Source organism: Sceloporus occidentalis, unplaced genomic scaffold (genome assembly GCF_023333645.1).
Source record: "Sceloporus occidentalis isolate IW3139 unplaced genomic scaffold, rSceOcc1.0.p SCAF_8, whole genome shotgun sequence".
NCBI lineage: Eukaryota > Metazoa > Chordata > Lepidosauria > Squamata > Phrynosomatidae > Sceloporus > Sceloporus occidentalis.
Window position 1 is genome coordinate 6,960,508 of NW_028316988.1, and position 20,958 is coordinate 6,981,465.

The 20,958-nt window shown below is 44.8% G+C and overlaps 1 protein-coding gene across 1 annotated transcript in view; it reads left to right on the top strand.

Annotated features, from left to right (window-relative positions):
- Window positions 1-20,958, top strand: part of LOC149307747 (uncharacterized) — a 141,175-nt gene that overhangs the window by 30,840 nt on the left and 89,377 nt on the right. The window contains exon 5 of the mRNA XM_089536802.1: window positions 17,161-17,283. Within this exon, the coding sequence (XP_089392928.1) occupies window positions 17,161-17,283 (123 nt within the window). The remainder of the gene's footprint in view (window positions 1-17,160; window positions 17,284-20,958) is intronic.

Below are 20,958 nucleotides of genomic sequence, written 5' to 3' on the forward strand. Positions count from 1 at the left end.
TGGGTTATTTTGATGATAGAAAATGACAGAAAATGCGATCGGAGCAAGTGTAGTGGGAACCACGCTCCGGTGTTGAATCGATCCATCGATTTGGATCGCACACCAATTTATCTGAATGAGGCCTTCTTTGTTTTTACTGCCTAGGATGGTGAGAGATGACTATTGAGACTTTGTGCTCATTTATGTGCGGTCAAGTATCCCAGAGAAGAGAAAAACGAAGGACCTATCCAAGTGTTCAGCTCATTAACTTGATTTATGCCTATGGAGTTAAAAGTCAGAGAAGCTGAACGTGTTGTTATTTTAGAGGCTTTTTCTTCTTTCCTCAAAGCCAACTGAGTTCCCTCCTGGGCTGCCGTGAATCATGTTTTAAGGGGTGAACCAAAGGTTGAGGTAAGTGGAGAGTCTACTGATCTTGGCCAGACTAGAGGTGCTCCAGCCTTATCGCTGCAAACGTGAGACATCATGCAAACAATCCCAAGCGCAGCGCATAGTCTTGGGTCTCAAAGTGTGTCTGGACTTAGCGTGAGCCTGCCACTGGTTGTATGCCCTGTATCATGTTCTCTTTCATGGACTGTAGAAGATAAGAAAGAGTTGGCAAACTCCAGCTGCGCCTTTATCATCTCCAAAGCTCAGCCTAGGAGATAAGAAAGTTCTCTCTCTCTCTAGCATGCTGCCTGCGCATTGTTGCACTATTCTCTTTGGGAAGGTTTCCCACTTTTCAATCCTGGAACAGACTCTACCTTCTGGTAGGGATGTAAATCTTTTAGCATTTCATCCTTGTATGCAATAATAGAGCCAATGTAGAGCAGAGGTTTGAGCAAAGTTGTGAAATCATTTCGTGCAATCATGCGATTTCCCCGGGATATTCACAAGATAAACTCCTTCGTGTGATAGACTCAGTCTCAAAGGTGCTACAGGATCTCTCTGTGGTCTTTCGGCACGTTACCTAAGGGAAGACATTGTTTTGTGCACTCTGCTCTTGCTACAGCGAAGAGGAGGTGAGAGAAGTGGTGCAAAACTTCATTATTCCTGCAGCGGAGATGCAGCTTTAGTCTGAAATCTCCATCTTGGGAGACTGAGTTTAACTGCAGATGTTGTGGCTGCAACACACATCTGTTTTGTTTTCCTTACATGGTCTGATGGAAGAGTTCTGGCGAACCTGAAAGCTTGCACACTTTTGTGGTTTTTCGGTATTTTCAAAAATATTGGCCACTCGTGGGTTTTAGCTTTCCCAGCCCCATTTTATAGTAGTTTTTGGGTGTTAACTCAGTGGCCTCCCACTCGACGTCTCCTCTCCTTCTAAACCCTTTACAACGAGTTCCACATTGCCCCAATCTCTTCTTTCTTTTCTATAGCACTTAGCAGTTTATGTAACAGTTCAAGAAGCCAAGGCATTTTGAGGGGCGGTTAATTGGCGATGGCGTTTGTTCCAAGAAGACCCTGCACCAGGCGAAACCTTAATGGTGTAGTTAATGGGGGCATCGCACAAAGGGAGGCCCATCCTTGAGTCCCATTCAAGCGGTTTTTAAATGGAGTGCTTTCCAGCAACGTTTTTGAATTCATTTTTTGTGGTTGCTTAGCTGTGCTATTCTGCACAATGTCAAGAAATGCAGAAGTCCTTTTGCTTCCTGGAGGAGCAGGAGCTTTCACTGACGTGAATTGTAGGCATAGATTCAAAGGCATAAATCGGTGAACAGCTGGCACGAGTTGTCTAGAGATGAGGCTTTATGATGGTGGCTGGGTATCCTGCTTCCAGACCCCTATTTCAATGGTTTCCTGTTCACTCTTATCAAAGGGACTATACAGATCACCCCTGGCAGGATCGGGGCTGTGGCAATCTCATGCCGCGGCCCCGATCTGGCCTTTGGGGGTGCAAAAAGGAGCCGCAAAAAGCAGTTCCTTTTTGTGTCCTCCAAAGGGTGCTATAGCTATGGCGGCATGGCTGTATGGTGCCCTTTCATTGCTGCATCATCCGGATGCAGCACTGAAGGTGTACCATGATGCCACCTGCCGTCTGGAGCGGTGCGCAGCATCATGGCACCTTGGGGGCAGAGTTAGGGCATGCCCATCAGGGCGCTGCGCCCTGACTCCACCCACAGGCTGGCCTGTCTGTATAGGGCCAAACTCTAAGGAGGAAAGATGCAATGGGATCTTGTGATATCTTTGGGAGTAACTGTGTCAAAGAAGTGGAAGCACAAGCTTTTGTAGACTTGTTCTAAGATACGTACGTGGAAAATGCATGGAAGATCATGCCATTTTGACTGCCCTCCAATGTTGCTTGGCCATGCTTAAATATTTGAAAGGATGTTATGCTGAGGATGGATCAAACTTGTTTTCTGCTGCTCTAGGGACTAGGACCCGGAGCAATGGATGCAAGTTACAAGAAAAGGGATTTCACCTAAACATTAAGAGGAACAGTAAAAGCTGTCCAACAGTGGAAGACATTTTCTCAGAGTGTGGTGGAGTCTTCTTCTTTGGAGGTTTTTCAACAGGGGCTGGATGGGGGTGCTTTGACTATCTCTTCCTGCATGGCATGGGGTTGGTTTGGATGGCCCTTGGGGGTCTCTTCCAACTCAGTGGTTCTATTATTCTAAGTGTTTGGTGGTGGTGGCAGCATAAGGTAGGGCAGAAGATGAGGGTGCTTTGCCAGGTAGGTCCACCAAAACCTGGACCGGGTCCGAGTAAGACAGATGAAGAGGAGATCCTCCAACCATAATGGACATCTTGTGGCTGCTGATAGGTCCTGCTGACAATCTCTAAAACTTCTCTGCATGACGTTTCCACTCTCTGCCAATGTTTCCACTCACTCTCTGATTCCTCGATCCCTGGCAGATGTGCCTTCTCTTAAACTGTCTTGCAAAACCTGTGCTCAGTAAGTCATGCTAATACGACAGGTATTTGCATGCATTCCTTTGCGGGAGAATGAACAGCCACCACCTTCTTTGTCCTCTGGCTCCGGAACAGAAATCCAGATGTTGTTGACTGTTAAAGGGGAAACAGCTTTCTCTTGCTGCAATCTGCCACTTTGCTCACTCTCTTAGCAACTATATTATTATGTTCCTTTAGAACAAGGATGGCATAAAACTCATATGATGGAGCCATGAGCTTCTGGGGGCACTCCTCTGGATATGCCTTGAATTGATTTTGTTGTTGTAGGTTGAACACATACCCAGATTTGGCAGGGACATCCCATCCATGTATGTTTCCAGACTGCAATTCTCCATTCTGGAAGGACTTCATATTTCATCAAACAGATCCTACTATCACAAAATTCTTCCTAATGTTTAGGTGGAATCTCTTTTCCTGTAGCTTGCATCCATTGTTCCGGGTCCTGTTCTCTGCAGCAGCAGAAAACAAGCTTGCTCCCTCCTCAATATGACATCCCTTCAAATATTTAAACAGGGCCATCATATCACCTCTTAAGATTTTCTTCTCTTCTTTACCTTAACCTTGGTTAGTAAAAAGAAGTTCCAAAACACACTGCAGAAATAATCCAGTTTGAGACCGCTTTAACAACCCTGGCTCAGTGCTAGGGAGTCCTGGGACACCAGAGCTCTCCGACAGGGAAGACTAAACGTCTTGCAAAACTACAATTCCCAGGATTCCCTAACATTGACCCCAGACAGTTAAAGCGGTCTCAAGATGGATTATTTCTGCAATGAGCTTTGGACCAAATGCCACTTTTCATTGCTGGTTTCTCTGCAGTCGAGTGAGAACGTGCATTCGTGATTTTTCTCAACATTGTGGAAGCGCTTTTCGCTGCCTATTTCTTTTTAATCATCCCATTGGGAACCATTTAATTTCCTGCTGGTTTCCTATATCGGGCCCTGCCTTTTCCTCTTTTCAACACAACGCTGGGATGAAGAATGAGGCGTATCGGTCATTAAACAAAATAAATGAAATGCATTTTAATGTGGCCATGTCAGAGCTCTCAAAAATGCTGTAGTTACTGATGTATGAATCATTTTCCCCCTCTAGAGCTGGAATCTGATTCAGGTAGTATCTATTGTAATGGGATGCAAAGGGGATATTGTAGCGCCATTGAGATTGACTGAAAGAAAGAAGCTGGTAGCATGTGCTTTCATAGACTTGAGTCTCCTTCCTCAGATGCATGTTTGGTGTCATAATGATGTGCTTTTACCAAAGTGAGGTACTACAGGAATTGTCAGCAGGTGACTTGTTGCAGATCCCTGTACTAAACCTTGGGCCCCATTCCCACTTGCAAATAAATCGGTGTGCGAGCCGCATCGATGGATCGATTCAACAGCGGAGCATGGTTCCCACTACATTTGCCCCGGTTGCATTTTTCACCTCTAAAATAACCCACTTGTGGTTCCCATTCATGAATGAATTGATCCAAAATGATTCAGTTCCAGACGGACGAAGGGGAAATTTGAATCGATTCCGATCCGCATGTGGTTCTCACTTGCACATATTTGAAGCGAAAAAAATCAGCGTCAAAAAGACGTGGGTTGAATGGGTCTAGTGCATGGCCCCCCTCTCGGAATTGCTTCAGTGATTTGGATTAAGTGGGAACCAGGGCTGTTTAACTGGTTCAAACTGATACACGATCCGGTTTAAAAGGTATTGGGAGTGAGGCCCTGGTGTCCTATTACAGGAATGAACCATCGTGAGCCTTGAGTTTCCATGTTTCTTACCAAGAACAAAGATGAGGCTGTAAGCTCTTGTCAGAACTAACCACATTCTTCTCTGACACATGGATCCATGCGACATGAGGTTCTTCCAGCTTTATTCTTAATCCTATAAACACAGCAAGACCACCCTTCCTCTCTGGGTTCATATGCAGTTGGAGTACTTTCTTCCTGTTTGGAGCTGTCAGTGCACTAGTTGCTTTGATTTATATTGTTCAATTCCCATGCAGCCATTCATCTTCAGTGACATACAGTTTAAAATAGCAGTAGCACACGGGAGGAAAAATTGAGGTCTTCCTAGAAGTGGTTGTGCACCTTCCCAGCTATTGTGTGTATTTGTGCATCTCTGCAGATATGGGTCTGGAGAGCTTTGAAGTCCAGCCATCTCGTAGAATCATACAGTTGGAAGAGACCCCAAGGGCCATCCAGTCCAACCCCATTCTGCCATGCAGGAACTCTCAATCAAAGCATCTCCATTGACAGATGGCCATCCAGCCTCTGTTTAAAGGCTATCATAGCACCTCTTAACCTTCTCTTCTCCAGGCTAAACCTCCCCAGCTCCCTGAATCTTTCCTCATAGGGCTTTATGGTGTCCAGACCCTTCACTATTTGGTCGCCCTCCTTTGGACACATGGCTCCAGTTTCTCCACATCCTGTTTGAATTGTTTTGCCCAGAACTAGACACAGTATTATTCCAGGTGGGGCCTGACCAGAGCAGAATAGAGTGGGACTGTTACTTCCCTTGATCTGGACACCATACCTCTATTGATGCAGCCTAGAATTGCATTGGCCTTGTTAGCTGCCGCATCGCACTGTTGACTCATGTTCAACTTGTGGTCTGCTTGGACTCCTACATCCCTTTCACATGTAGTCTTCTTAAACCAGGTGTTTCTTAGCCTATATGTATGCATTTCATTTTCCACCCTAAGAGCAGTTCCTTACATTTCTCCATGTAAGGATTCATTTTGTTAGCTTTGGCCCAGCTTTCTAACCTATTATGGTCATCTTAGATTTTGATCCTCTTGTCTCCCTCGAAGCGGTTGTGAATCTTCCCAGCTATTTTGTATATTTCATGCATCTCTGCAGCCATAGATCTGGAGAGCTCTGAAGTCCATCCATCTTCTAAAAACAGAGTTTCCACTGGGAATATAATGTGAATTGCAATGGAAAGGAATACCGATGTCAACTCTGTTTCCAAACTCATTGAATTCAACTCTGCCATGCTTCAGTCCATTGCTGTTCTTCTTCTTTAAGTGCTTGCTTGAAACGTGGGATGGAAGGAAATCCCCATTAACCAGTTTTCAGTAATGTATTTTTCCCATTTGTAGTCTGCAAGACCATTAATAATAATAGTAATAATAATAATAGTTTATTTATATTGCGCCGTAAGTTTTACATGGTGCTTTACATAGTCATCAGACAAAGTACAGATAAAAACCTGCCGACGGTGTACAATCTAAAATTGGAAAGCAACAAAATGATAAAATTAACGACTTAACATTAAAAGTAACTCTAAAACTGTAGGCTATGAAAACAATGCGCACTAATACATACTTATCTCCATGTCCTTTGGTTTTCCTCATTCGAAAGCCTTTGGAAGGAGCAGATAATTTCCCCTGTTCCTTTTTGATTTGTGTACAAATGAATGCACATGTGTCCAAATGCATACCTTTCCAAAATCTGAGCTTTAGGTAAAGTGAATAGCAAAATAAGGATATTTCCGCCCGCTGCGACACCCCTTTAAAAGGCTCTTTCAGGTTTGGAGATGTATTTCAGGCTGTTTGGCTCTCTGTCAGAACCAGAGCATGGAAAATGTACTTGTTGGGACTAGAAAATTGCAACTCAAGGTTCATGGGTTGGTGCCAGTCCACAAGCCATCAACTCCCAGTCTTTCCAGGAAAGAAAGAAAGAAAGAAAGAAAGAAAGAAAGAAAGAAAGAAGATTGCAGCCAAGGGTATACATATATGGTACTGATCTCTGGCATTTGTTGTTGTATGCCTTCAGACTGTTCCTGACTTATGGCTACCCTAAAGCGAACCTATCATGGGGTTTTCTGTGCAAGATTTGTTCTGAATTTGCCATTGCCTTCCTTGGAAGCTGAGAGTATTTGACTAGCCCAGTGACTCCCAAACCTTTGGGACTTCAGCTCCCAGCATTCCTTCCTGCTGGCTTCTGGGAGTTGAAGTCCAAAACATCTGGAGGACCACAGTTTGGGAATCACTGGACCCAAAGTCACCCAGAAGGTTTCCATAGCCGAGTGAGGATTCGAACCCTTGCATACTGAAATGACACCAATGATGGCATACTTTTACTAGTTATCTGAGGTTGTTCATTATATAATATTGTATGGCAGGAGTTATATCTATCTTGCGTTTACATTTTATTGATTGATGGAGTTTGGGGAAATATTAGATCGATATTTATGATTAAATCCGCCCAAAGACCTGCAGATCAGAAACTAAAAGGATGGATGGGGCTCCCCCTGGTGATGCTGGTTTAATATTGTCTTATAGGGAAAGAAGTTGTGATTAGATACGGGTGGTCTTTTTGACCTTCCATGCATGTTAGACTACAACTCCCATCATCCCCACCTACAGTGTCTGTGCTTTTGGATGGAGAATGGCTGTGGTCCAAACTATTTGGAGGGCACCATGTTGGGCACGTCTTGTGAATGAACATTGTCCTTGTCGAATATACTCTAAGGCATGCAACAAGAAGATGACCAAATTCTGGAATGGACATTTGTTGTGAACATTTTGGGGATGTTGGGCTGCATCAATAGAAGTATAGTGTCTAGATCAAGAGAAGTAATAGTGTCACTCTATTCTGCTTTGGTCAGGCCTCACCTGGAATATTGTGTCCAGTTTTGGGCACCACAATTAAAAAAGGACATTGAGAAACTGGAGTGTGTCCAAAGGAGGGCAACTAAAATGGTGAAGGGTCTGGAAACCATGCCCTACGAGGAACAACTTAGGGAGCTGGGGATGTTTAGTTTGGAGAAGAGAAGGTTAAGAGGTGATATGATAGCCCTGTTTAAATATTTGAGAGGATGTCATATTGAGGAGGGAGCAAGCTTGTTTTCTGCTGCTCCAGAGATGAAGACATGGAGCAATGAATGCAAGCTACAGGAAAAGAGATTCCACCTAAACATTAGGAGGAACGTCCTGACAGTAAGGGCTGTTCGACAGTCCATTGGGGAGTAGTGGAGTCTCCTTCCCTGGAGGTCTTTAAACAGAGGCTGGATGGCCATCTGTTGGGGATGCTTTGATTGAGAGTTCCTGCATGGCAGAATAGGGTTGGACTGGATGGCCCTTGGGGTCTCTTCCAACTCTATAATTCTATGGGAGGAGAATACCTCATCCCTACAAGGGGAATGTTCCTTCATTATGAAATGAAAGAATATTTGCACCAAAAGAAATGTGAGTGTCTGTCTGGTTCAATGAGAAGCGGTTTGGTGTCATGGTTTGAGAACTAGACTCAAACACTGGGAGACCCAGATTCAAATCACCATTTGGCCATGGAAGCCACACTGTCTCAGACTCGGTGAACCAATCTTGCTAAGAAACCCTTCTTTGGGGTCATAAGATTGGAAGCCACTTGAAGGCACACCATCCGCCACAACAGCTGGTGAGTACTGTCTGTGAGATGCGTCTCGGTTGTGTGCTTGGGTTCCACGGTGTTAGCTTTTGGCTGGAAGGATGCACAAAGGCGGCCTTGTTCTCTTGGTATCTTGGGCTGTCCAAAGTTTGCATCTGTCTCTGCCTTGCGTCTCCCCGCTGGGATGTACCTCTTCCACAGACCAGAAAGCTAAGGAAAGCCGAGTTCAGTTTATGATGCTCCTCCAGGGGAGAGCGATAAGGGAAGGCCATTGTTTTTGGAAACTGGACAGATGCCAACAGCAGGGGGGTGGTTGGGAATGGAGAGTCTCCTGTCCTCCTTAGGTTTCCTCTCCTTTCCTCGAGATGCCATAAATTCCTATACAATAAGCTTGTCTGTTTTGCAGAGCTTTTTTGCCCAAAGACAGAGGGAGGAAGGGAAGGCTTGGGTGGGAGAGGATGGTGAAGTAGGGGGGCTTGGGATTGTTATCATGGGGGGAAGGCGGTGAATTTCTTTTCATGTGGGAATGTTAAAGCTCTCTAAATAAAGGACCAGATGTGCCCAGAATCCCTTCTCTGTCTTCTAAAGCAAAAAGATCACATGGCGGTTGGAGGTAGAGAACCAGTTGCAGATGCTGGGTCCGTTTAGGTCAGCGACAGAGAGGCACCAGATGGGGAAGGAAGATGGGAACTCTGGCTGTGAAGGCAGCAAGAAGAGCCAGCATCTGACCCAGGGGCCCTCAGGCAGATGCCAGGGCACCAGGATCTTGGCAGGGCCCACCTCCTCATGCCCCTTGCTTTAAAATGCCAGCCCTTTACTCTTGATTTGAGCCTAGCAGAACCCACTTTTTTGAAACGACCGTTCCCAGTATTCCCCAGGACAGCGGCGTTCAAAGTGTGGCCCTCCCAAGCCTGTTCTGGTTGCCTTCAACTCCTCCAGACTCTCCAGAATAGACCTCCTCCTAGAATGAAATGTTTTGTGTGGAAGTCTCTTGTTGTTGAAGTTGAAGGCTTTCATGGCTGGCATCCATTGTTTTTGTGGGTATTTCCGACTATGCGGCCATGTTCTACGAGAGTTTATTCCTGATGTTTCGCCAGCATCTGTGGCTGGCATCTTCAGAGAATGCATTCTGTTGGTTATGCTTTGATTGGGAGTTCCTGCATGGCAGAATGGGGTTGGACTGGATGGCCCTTGGGGTCATAGTCTCATAGTCTATGATTCATGGCGACCCTGTGGATGTGACACCTTTAAGACGACCCCCATCCTTCACTGTCCTGCTTAGATCCTGCAGAGTCAGGCCCATGACCTCTGTCATTGAATCCATCCATCTCTAGCATGTGGTCTTCCTCTCTTTCTACTACCTTCTACCTTTCCTTGCATTCTTATCTTTTCCAATCACTCGTGCCATCTCACAATATGGCCAAAGTATGACAGTCTCAATTTGATCCTCTTCTCATCCGGGGAGGATTCAGGCTAGAATCAAAGAATCGTAGAGTTGGAAGAGACCCCAAGGGCCATCCAGTCCAACCCTCTGCCATACAGGAACTCTCAAACAAAGCATCCCCAACATATGGCTATCCGACATATGACTAAGAGGGAGGGAGTTTTCTTTATCTGAAAGCCTGAAGAACTGCTACCAGTGAAAGACATTAGAGACAACACTGGGCGAAACTGGCCAATGAACCTCTTTGGTAAGAGATGGCTCCCTACATTCACACCTGAACGTTTACAGATGTACCTCTTTACCTGAAACACTGCTGCCTGCTTTTCACCATAGAAATCAAGATTGGGTGGAACCTGTTAATGTAAGAGTAGGCGACCCACACTTGGTTTCAATGGTCGGCAGGGAATCTTCACTGAAGCCACCAGTGCAGAGGTCCTTCCCCAAAACAGACATTACTGGATAAGTGGCTATTCTGGGGTGTCTCCAGGGGGTGCAGAAGGTGCGGACTGCACCAGGTGTATACACTCAACTATAAGTCGACCTCATATATAAGTCCAAGGCAAGTTTGGGGGCCAAAATTATGGATTTCAATATGACCTGTGGATACGTTTTCTTTAAAAACATCACATCTTAAATTTTCACTTTAACCCCATGAAACTATGTACATGTCAATACGTTTAGGCTGTCCATATGATACTGTGATTGAAAGGTAAATAAAGTTTAATGTTGCTAATTGTTTTATGTCACTGCTGTTACCCCTACATTCAGTGATATACTGCCATTACAATTTAGGAGTAACATTAGTACAAAAAACATTACAGTCATCCCTCCACGTTTGTGGTGTCGACCTTTGCAGATCTGGTTATTCATGGATTGGATTAACCTAGAAATCTCTAGGTCCTCTAGCTTGATTCTGTGGCCAATGTCCACCAGATGTTGCATTGGAGTACCTAGAGCAGTGGTGGCGAACCTATGGCACGCATGCCAGAGGTGGCACTCAGAGCCCTCTCTGTGGACACATGCTCTGTCAACCCACCACAGAGTTCGCCAGAGTTTGTTACTAGAAAGCCAGAGGAATGTGGCACTTTGTGATAAATAAGTTTTGGGTTGCAGTTTGGGCACTCGGTTTGTAAAAGGCTTGCCATCACTGACCTAGAGATTCCTAGACAAAATAATTCTATCAGCATTTGTAGGTCCTCTGGTGCAATTCTGTGGTCAGCTTCTGGCAGATGTTGACCGCAAGATTGCTCTGGAGGACCTAGAGATTCAGTAGGTATAATTCTCACTTGTTACAACACCCTATTTTACCAGCATCTTTTTGACGCGGGTTACATGGGTTAAAACCATGGCCCCTCTTTCCGAACCATGTTAGTGATTCGAATTAAGTGGGAACTATGGTGGTTTAAACTGAATCATTTGAGAGATTATCTCAGATTAAAAATAAATAGTAGTTTTGTTATTTTCATTTCCCCCCACTTTTGTTTCTGTCCTGGGCTTCTAACCCCAGCGAACATGGAAGGCCCACTGTATTAAATGTTCTGTATGGTGTGGTATGGGAAGTCAATGAAGTTGGGGTGGCACCAGGAGTTACTGCACTGGTGATACTCCTGCTCCTAGGAATTAAAACACTGAAAGGTACCACACACTTTTTAAACTTAAAGTCATCTAGCTTGTTTGATTTGGGTAGTTAGAAAGGAGAAACCTTCCAAACGCCTCTGGCTGCGCAAGTGTTCCTCATCCAGTAGTGCTCCAGCCCTCTAGGCCTTTGCTCTTGGTTCTCAAATGTTGTGGCTGACGGCAGTGGGTTGTCTCCAGAGCATCTCTCTTTAGCATTTGAGCAAACATCATTAATCATGCTGTCACCCAAAAGGTGATGCTCACTTCTCAGGGGTCTCTTACCAAAAGGCAAATGGGGGAAAAAAGATCCTGAAAGCACATTATTTAAAATGTTCTGGCCTCCGTTCAAATGGAAAACTTGGTCCGAGGCTCGACGGACTTCCTCCAGTGGAGAGTTGTGAAACATTAGCGCAGCTTTATTCTGGAACGATAGCGTTGGCTCCCTTTTCTCGCTCCTGGCGCAGTTCCCTGGAAAAGGTTTCAGAATTGAGGCTTTTCTTTGAAGCCGAACAAGGTTTTGCACAACGCCAGAGAAGAGCGGTCCAAGGATGGGGAATATTGAGTGTGTGCATATTTCATATATAAGTGACTAAAGAGCTCAGTTTCTTCCCGGTTAAAACAACAAGAACGTGATGCAAACAGCAGATTGGGGGGAGAATCGCTGCAGGGAGTTAACTGCAGCTTATTTTGTTTTAACTAAATAACTGGGCAGTAAATGATTGAAAGGGTCTTTATCAGCCTGAAATCCTGATGGATGCTTCTCAACCAGAGTAGGGATTTTTGCATTAGATGGCCAAATATTCTGGGATGGTATGTTTCCTATGTTCTTTTGCTGCTGGAGAGTAAAACTAGAATTTATGCAAATGGTATGACTATAATTATGGTACAGGTTGGGGCATTTTAAAAATGTAAATAACATGGAAATCATAGAAACATAGAGTTGGAAGAGACCGCAAGGGCCATCCAGTCCAACCCCCTTCTGCCATGCAGGAACTCTCAACCAAAGCATCCCCATTGACAGATGACCATCCAGTCTCTGTTTAAAGACCTCCAAGGAAGGAGACTCCACTACACTCCGAGGAAGGAGTGTGTTCCACTGTTGAACAGTCCTTACTCTCAGGATGCTCCTCCTAATGTTGAAGTGGAATCTCTTTTCCTGGAGCTTGCATGCATTGTTCTGGGTCCCATTCTCTGGAGCAGCAGAAAACAAGCTTGCTCCCTCCTCAATATGATATCCCTTCAAGTATTTAAACAGGGCTATCATATCACCTCTTAACCTTCTCTTCTCCAGGCTAAACATCCTCAGCTCCCTAAATCGTTCCTCATAGGACATGGTTTCCAGACTCTTCACCATTTTGGATGCCCTCCCTTGGACACATGGCTCCAGCTTCTCCACATCCTTTTTGAATTGTGGTGCCCAGAACTGGACACAATATTCCAGGTGGGGCCTTACCAAAACAGAACAGTGTGGCACTATTACTTCCCTTGATCTAGACACTATACTTCTATTGATCCACCCTAAAATCACATTGGCCTTTTTAGCTGCTGCATCACACTGTTGACTCATGTTCAACTTGTGCTCTACTTGGACTCCTAGATTCCTTTCACATGTTGTCTCCTTAAGCCAGGTGTTCTTCATCCTATATCTGTGCATTTCATTTTTACGCCCTAAGTGCAGTACCTTACATTTCTCTTTGTTCAAATTCATTTTGTTAGCTTTGGCCCAGCTTTCTAGTCTATTCAGGTCATTCTGAATTTTGATCCTGTCCTCTGGGATATTAGCTACTCCTCCCAATTAGATGTCATCTGCAAATTTGTTAAGCATGCCCTCTTTTGTCTTTTCTGATAAGTTATGCTTTCTCATGATATGTCCAAAGTATGACAGCCTCAGTTTCACCATCTTGGCTTCAAGGGAGAGTTCAGGTTGGACCCACTTGTTTGCCTTTTTAGCTGTTTGCTCCTTACTCAGTGTGCAGAAATGCACTCAGTGCTTCTCCTCACTCAGTGCAAAGAAATTGGCGCTCTTCTCCAGCACCACATCCCAAAGGAATTGATTTTCTTCTTATCGGATTTCTTCACTGTCTGTCTTTCATATCCATGCGTGGACTCAATGTTATGCATATGGCGAGCCCCCGTTAAATGAATGGGGCATGCGGGAATGCGCCACCATTGAATACAATGAGACTTGAGGTCCTGCGGTATTTCCAGAACTGACCTCCTGTGTAAATCGAGGGTCCACTGTACAGTGACTTGGACGATTCTAACTTTACTGTTCAGTTGTGTATCTTTACTATTTAGGATCCTTTCCAGTTCTTTCATTGCTATTCTCCCCATTCCCAATCTCCTGATCTCTTGGCTGTCGTCTCCATTCTGATCAATGTTTGATCCAAGGTATGGGACCTCTTTTATCATTTCGATTTCTTCGTTGCCTAGGTAGATTTTATGCATGTCTTCTGTGGTCGTTTCTGTACTACTTTATCTATCCCTAAACATATCCTCATGCGTACTTTTGTTGTGCCCTTTGTTAACTTCTAAACCATTATCCCCCCTTTGCATATGCTTGAAGGTTTTCAAAGCCTGATCCAACAGAGAGAGAGAGAGAGAGAGATTTTGTGTGTTTGCAAGACAGTGGGAGGGAAGGAAGAGAAAGAAGATTGTATTTCTTAGCTCTCTTCCTCTTCCTGAGCTGGGTATCCCCCACAGAGGGGTCTTTTTCCTGCATTCTCCACATACATACATAAATCTCAGGGCCTGGGGTCTGGATTGAATAACCGCGGCATGTTTTATGGCCCTCTGAATAATAGTAGAGGTTTGGAAGGCAGAAATCTTTTTGTGTGATTGGCATCTAAGGCTGCTCAGAAGGAGAGAGAAAGAGCAAGGGTGAGAAATTGAATTGCGGTCGAAGCACAATGGCCACAAATAATAGGGGGACCTTTGGATACTAAGCTGACTTAAACTGGGTATGGAGAAAGGGAGCGTTGGCTTACAAAGCTATGTTGTCTTGGGCCAAAAATCACCACATCTTTGCTTTGATTGGGTAAGTTGTAATAGTGCCACCCAAAGTGGTGGTCTCCGACCAGTGCCAGTCTCTGGACCATTCAGGGGAGCTATTGTTTCCTGGTAGCGTTTCAGAAAACAAACAGCTTTGTGCGAAATTTCGCCAGTTTCGTGTGAAAGTGGTTGTGTGAGTTGTAATGGTGCCACCCAAAAGTGCCACTCGAAGTAGTGGTCTCAGACCAGTGCCAGTCTCTGAGCCATCGAGGGCAGGCTATTCTTCCCTGGCAACTTTGCAGAAAATAAGCAGTTTCATGTGAAATTGGTTGTGTGAGATGTAATAATGCCGCAATAGGGCTTTTCAGAATATAAACAGTCGCACCCAATGGACATAAATCTAATGCTGGTATGAAATTGAAGGCTTTCATAGCTGGCATCCATAGATTTTTGTGGGGTTTTCAGACTATGTGGCCATGTTATAGAAGAGTTTATTCCTGACATTTTGCCAGCAGCTGTGGCTGGCATCTTCAGAGAATGCTGGTATATTGGCACACTGGCAAACAATCATTGTTGGTCCCCTGCATCAGATCGTGCTAAGAAGCACTGGCTTATAAGACTCATGCAGAGGATCAAGGAGATTACCAACTTGCAGAGGTGCTTTAGTGGTAGATATCTGCACTGGTGTTGTGGGTTGTATTAGATGGCCCTTGGGGTCCTTTCCAGCCCTATGATCCTATGGACTATGGACTAATCCAGAGAGTTCAATTCAGAGGAAGGGAAACTATAGATCAGGATCTACTGGCAGATCTCCCATGGTCTCCAGTATATGGACAAGATTGCCAATGGTTGAATAAGAATGTGACTAACCCTGCACCATCATTATCATTATCATCTTCACTAACCATCATCATTTATGACAAGTCCTTACAAAGGCTTTCAATCTGAAATTGAGTACCCGCCAACATTTGACAGATAAACACTGGGGCACATGTGGCCAAACAACTTTCAAGCGTGGTCAAGATACCAACATGATTAATGGGGAAGAACACACGAGAGCCAGTGTGATGCAGTGGTTTATGGGTTGGACTATGACTCTGGAGACCTGGGTTCGAATCCATACTCAGCCTTGGAAACCCACTTGGCCAAGTCATACACTCTTAGCCACAGAGGGAGGCAAAGGCAAACCGTATCTGAGCAAACCTTGCCAAGAAAGCCCTGTGGAAAGCCATAAGTTAGAAGCAACTTGAAGCCATGCAACAACAAGAAATGCAAAGGCTAGTTGAGGATGCAGCAGGTTGCTTTTGCTGAGCATTGCAGCAGCTTGCTTCTGCCTGAATAGTGGGCAAAGGTAGTCCATGCGCAAAGGTGGTCCATGGGCCTTCTTTTGTTGCCCACCTGAACTTTGGGCCCTGGGTCACCCATCCTTGCTTTAGGACTTTTCTGAACCTTGTCCCACCTCAACTTTGAAGTCTCTTGAAATCTGAGCAGGCATGCCCAACACGTAGGAAATGTCTATTCCTCTGTTGAGGATCAACAGTAATTCCGTGAGAGCTGCCATTCTTGGCAGGCTGTAGGAATGGTGGATTAAAGGCACTACAAACCCTGAGAAGGATGTTAAGCTTGGGTTGTCCTTCAGAAGTTTGCAAAGGCAAAACACAGCTTGGAGGCGCAGCTCAAGAGTTGCTGCCAAAGGGGGAAAGGCCACCTTTGCACCCAAGCAGATCCATCGGATCAGTTTAAAGAGGGACGGAGACGGTGGAAACTATTAATTAGCAACTCCTCCTTGTAACCCTTGAGTGAGCAAGAAAGAAAGATGGTGGTGTATTAATCCCTGATCAAAGCTTACGGCGAAGAGAACATTTTCACTCTCTTGCCTTGACGCAGATTTGGCATTTTCCTCTGGGCCTGGAGTGACAACCCAGTGCCCTCGACAGTGTTGGACTACAATGCCCATTACTTCTGACCATTGATCAGTATAACTGGGATGGATGGGATTTGGAGTTGAGAAATCAACTGAATGGACACAGGTTTACTCTCCTCTCTGGTTAAACTGGGAGAGGTAAACCAGATTAATAAACCAAGCGATAAGCTCCATAGTTAGGTACAACTGAGGCTGATACAGGAGAAAGTGTAGTTAGGGCCAGATGTACAGTGCGCAGGGAGAAGGGGTGGCGTGTCCTATAGGGAACAATGGGGCATGCACCGATGGCGCGTGTGCCCCTCTGTGCCACCACACCGCCGTGTGCACAAGCCCCATTCATTTAAATGGGTCTCGAGCATAGGCAGAATTTGCTTTACACAGGGGAGTCCGGAACGGATCCCCCTCATAAAGTAAGGACGCACTGTATGTAGGACCAAAGGACCAAAATGTATGTAGGCTTGAGGATAACAGTGTTTTTGTGAAGATCAGCCACAAGGAGGCAGGAGTCTCTCAGGAACTTGGGATGGAAAAGCCAGAGCTGGTCCTTTGCAATTTTGCCGTGACCTTTTTCTGTTGTATTGGACTCTGCACCCAGATATTGCTAACATGGGAGTTTATGGCACAGGGCTGTAGGAACGCAGCTAGCACAGAATGAAACGGGGCAGGATGGGAGCGCAACGGGGAAAGGGCGCATTTTACCACACGCCGGAACACCAGTGATTCTGCCGGAAGTCCCTGTTCTGTTCCCCATCTGTGCCAGTTCCTGAAAATTGGCCTCTCTGGCACAGATGGAGAATGGATCGGAACGGAACGGAATGGGGCTTTCCGGCGGCATTGGCGGTGTTCCAGCATGTGGTAAAATGCGCCCTTTCCTTTATGAAATATGAAGTTTATGAAACTTCTCTGATTGTCATTTTCTCCCCTTCGACTCATAGATGTGAATGAATGTGAAGCTGGGAACGCAGGGTGCGAATCTGAATGCTGCAACACAATCGGGAGTTTCTACTGCAAATGCCCAGATGGACTGAAGCTAAAGGATGATGGAAAGGCATGCGAAGGTAATGGCAGTCCATTCAGTTACCTGAAATTAGTCCAAATGACCGGTGTGTCTTGTCCACTAGAGACCTAAAGAATACTTCCAAAATGTTCGTGCCCTTTGCAAGAAAGAGTCTCATGACACATTGAGTCACATTGTTAAGGAAAGGTTGGTTTATTTGGCCCATGCAGATAAGACCAAGGGAAGGTCAGAGGCTATTCCTAAAACAAGTCTTTGGGATCCAAAGAGTCCAGCAAAATAATGTCTTCTGGAGTGGGAAGACCTAGAATGGAAGTCTATGACTCTTTTAAGGTATTTCCTCCATAATGTCTATGGTCTCCTCTTAGCTTGGGGACAGATCAGACCCAGGGAATGTGATTCAGGTTAGCATGCAGTGCAATTGCAAAGCAAGGTAATGGGGCTTAGCAGCCACAGTACTAAAAGATCTCTCCTCGGTGCATCAGGGCAGATGACAATATAGGAAAAAGAGATTGCTCACATAGCCATATTGCTCAGCTGTTACTCATGGAAGTCCTTATTCACCAGTCTGTTGTGATACATTCCAAGACTGGACTAGCCTGGAGGATCTCCAGAGCATACCAAGCCAACCACATCTTGGGGTGAAAAGAAATCCATCACAATGGGTTGTGATGTGACATGGTGAGTCACAGTCTAGGGATGGGCTGGAATCATAGAATCATGGAGCTGGAAGAGATGCCAAGGGCCATCCAGTCCAACCCCATTCTGCCATGCAGGAACTTTCAATCAAATCATCCCTGACAGATGGCCACCCAGCCTCTGTTTAAAGACCTCTAAGGAAGGAGACTCCACTACACTTCAAGGGAGTTTGTTCCACTGTCAAACAGCCCTTACTGTCAGGAAGTTCCTCCTAATGTTGAGCTGGAATCTCTTTTCCTGCAGCTTGCATCCATTGCTCTGGGTCCTAGTCTCTGGAGCAGCAGAAAACAAGCTTGCTCCCTCCTCAATATGGCATCCCTTCAAATATTTAAACAGGGCTATCATATAACCTCTTAACCTCCTCTTCTCCAGACTAAACATCCCCAGCTCCCATGCGGTTTCTTGGCAAGGTTTGTTCAGAGGAGGTTTGCTATTGCCTTCCTCTGAGGCTGAGAGAGTGTGACCTGCCCAAAAGATTCAATGGGTTTCATGGCTGAGCTGGGAATCAAACCCTGGTCTCCAGAGTTGTACTCCAGCACTCAAACCACTATGCCACACTGTCTTGCGCACATGCCAAATCCTAGTCTACCCATTGATTTGTCATCTTGGCCGTCCATGGTATCTCTTCCAGCAACATCTTTGAAATGAGTTGATTCTTTTCCTGCCAGCTTTCTTCACTGGCCAACGTTCACACTCTGAAGTAGAAAATACCAAGAGGAGCAAATTATCGTCTTTGCATCTAGAGAAAGAAATGAACTGAAGTAAGCTGTGATGCAATCTACCATGCGGCTCCTTTACAAAGCGGCCATTTATGCCCTTTGCCTGGATTCATGCTTTATTAAAGTTTAGCAAGTGAGCGCCAAACTAAACCTGAGGTCATGATAGCTCCATGAATGCAACTCATGGTTTTTGTTATGTAAATAGAAGACACAGGGAAATCTGAGTGCTCTCAGGAGGGTTGTGTGTTTGTGAGATGTGTGTGTGTGTGTGTGTGTAGAGAGAGACACTTCCCTAAAGCCTGGATCCTATTTGTAGTCCCAACCAGATTGACCCATTGGATCAATCATAAATCTAAATTTAAATCATAAGTTTTGTTTTGTCACTCATCAATTAATTTAATAGGTCTCCTTTAGTTGGTACAACTAATAGGATCCAGAGTTAAAACAGTGCCTTGTTTGCCAAGGAAATACCCTTAGAACACAACCATCCACCTTAAAGATAAACTCTGCATTGCCATGAAATGCAACCATCCACCTTAAAGGCAGACTATGCATTGCCTTGGAATGCAACCATCTACCTTAAAAACAAACTATGCATTGTCTTGAGTTTGTTACATTAAAATTTCATGTCTATACATACAAATCTTGTCCAGAAAACTCCATGACAGGTTCGCCTTAGGGTTGCCTTATGACTTATGATATGACTTAAAGGCACACAACAATAACAACACATGCCAAAGCAACCCAGCGAGCAGAAAATAATCTTAGCATTCAGGAATTCAAACCTTCAAATGTTTTGTATTCTTGCCATCTCCATATATATTTTATTGGGCGGCGAATCTCTCCAGCGTTAACGCCATTGAGACGTGTGAAATGCGCCGCGTTGCCCATATCTCCCTCCAGCTTTTGAGCCCCATTTTAATTTCCCTAGAAGTCCCTAGACAGGGATTAGTCTGTTGAACTCTGAAACGTTTCGTGTCACTGGAGGGAAATGAACCATCCATGCTACACTTTGGTCCATCCAAGGCATGAGTAGCGGCTATGCAATAAAGATTGGCTCGCATGCGCAACCCATGCGCCAACCTCAATCTGACCTGTACCTTTGATCAAAAATTGTGATCCCCTCTATTCCCTCCCCTTCTTGTTAAACAGCTCTGCTTGGAAAAGTTAGATGTGCGATGAAAGGGATATGGCTCTTGCAATGCTTTGGGTTGCGCTAGGGAAAAAGAGAGAGCGGAGACCACGGGTTGCATGTATAGACAGCATTTGGAAGCATTTGGAAACATATGGTTTCGTTGGACTTTGCATTACAATAGGTATCCTTCTGCCAACGGAGGATCTGAAAAACCTGTACGCCAAAGACCACAGTGTGTTATTGTAGTGTTTTGGCATTTTGTAGTGTTGTGTTTTAGCATTCGTTTTTGGTTGCCTATGTTTGAATGTACCACCCCTGTGGGTGAAAAGGGCATTATAAATAAACATAACAACATCAACGACAATATTAATCATATGTAATAAATAATATTTATTTATTTCCCGCCTCTCCCCATAAATTGATGGTAATAATAATAACAGCAACAACAACAACAACAACAACAACATACTTGGACTGATTGGCCTGTTGTGAGTTGGAAGAGAACCCAAGACCTCATTCCTAGTTACACAGAAATCGGTTTCCGATCCGAATCGATGGATCGATTCGACATCGGATCACGGTTCCCACTACATTTGCCCCAATTGCATTTTCTGGCATAGAATCGAATCAAAATAACCCACTTGTGGTTCCCATTCACAAATGAATCAATTCTATTTAAACCGGTTCCCGAAGCAGATAACCCACTTGCGGTTCATGTTGGGATATGAATTGGTTTAAATTGAATGGGTTCCCACATCAGACATCCATCTGCTTTACTGCATCTCATAATAAACCGATTCCGATCCGCATCCAGTTCCCATTTGCGCTGAAGTGTTTCGTTTTAAACCGAATTCTGAAACCGAATCCAATTCAGGTCTGGTTCCCACTTGCAATAAATCAATTTTGCATAAAAGGAGCGGAAAAAGACAGCGTGGGTTAAATGGATCAAAATCATGCCTCTTTCAGAATCGCTTCAGCGATTTAAATTCAGTGGGAACCATGCTCTTTTAAACCGGTTCGTACCGAATCACGATCCGGTTTAAAACATAGTGGGAATGAGGCCAAGAGTCATCAAGCACAAACATGTTGTTGTTGTTGTTGTGTTGTTGTCCACTTTAACTGCCATGGAATCCTGGGGCTTGTAGTTTGGCTGAAAATGCTAAGT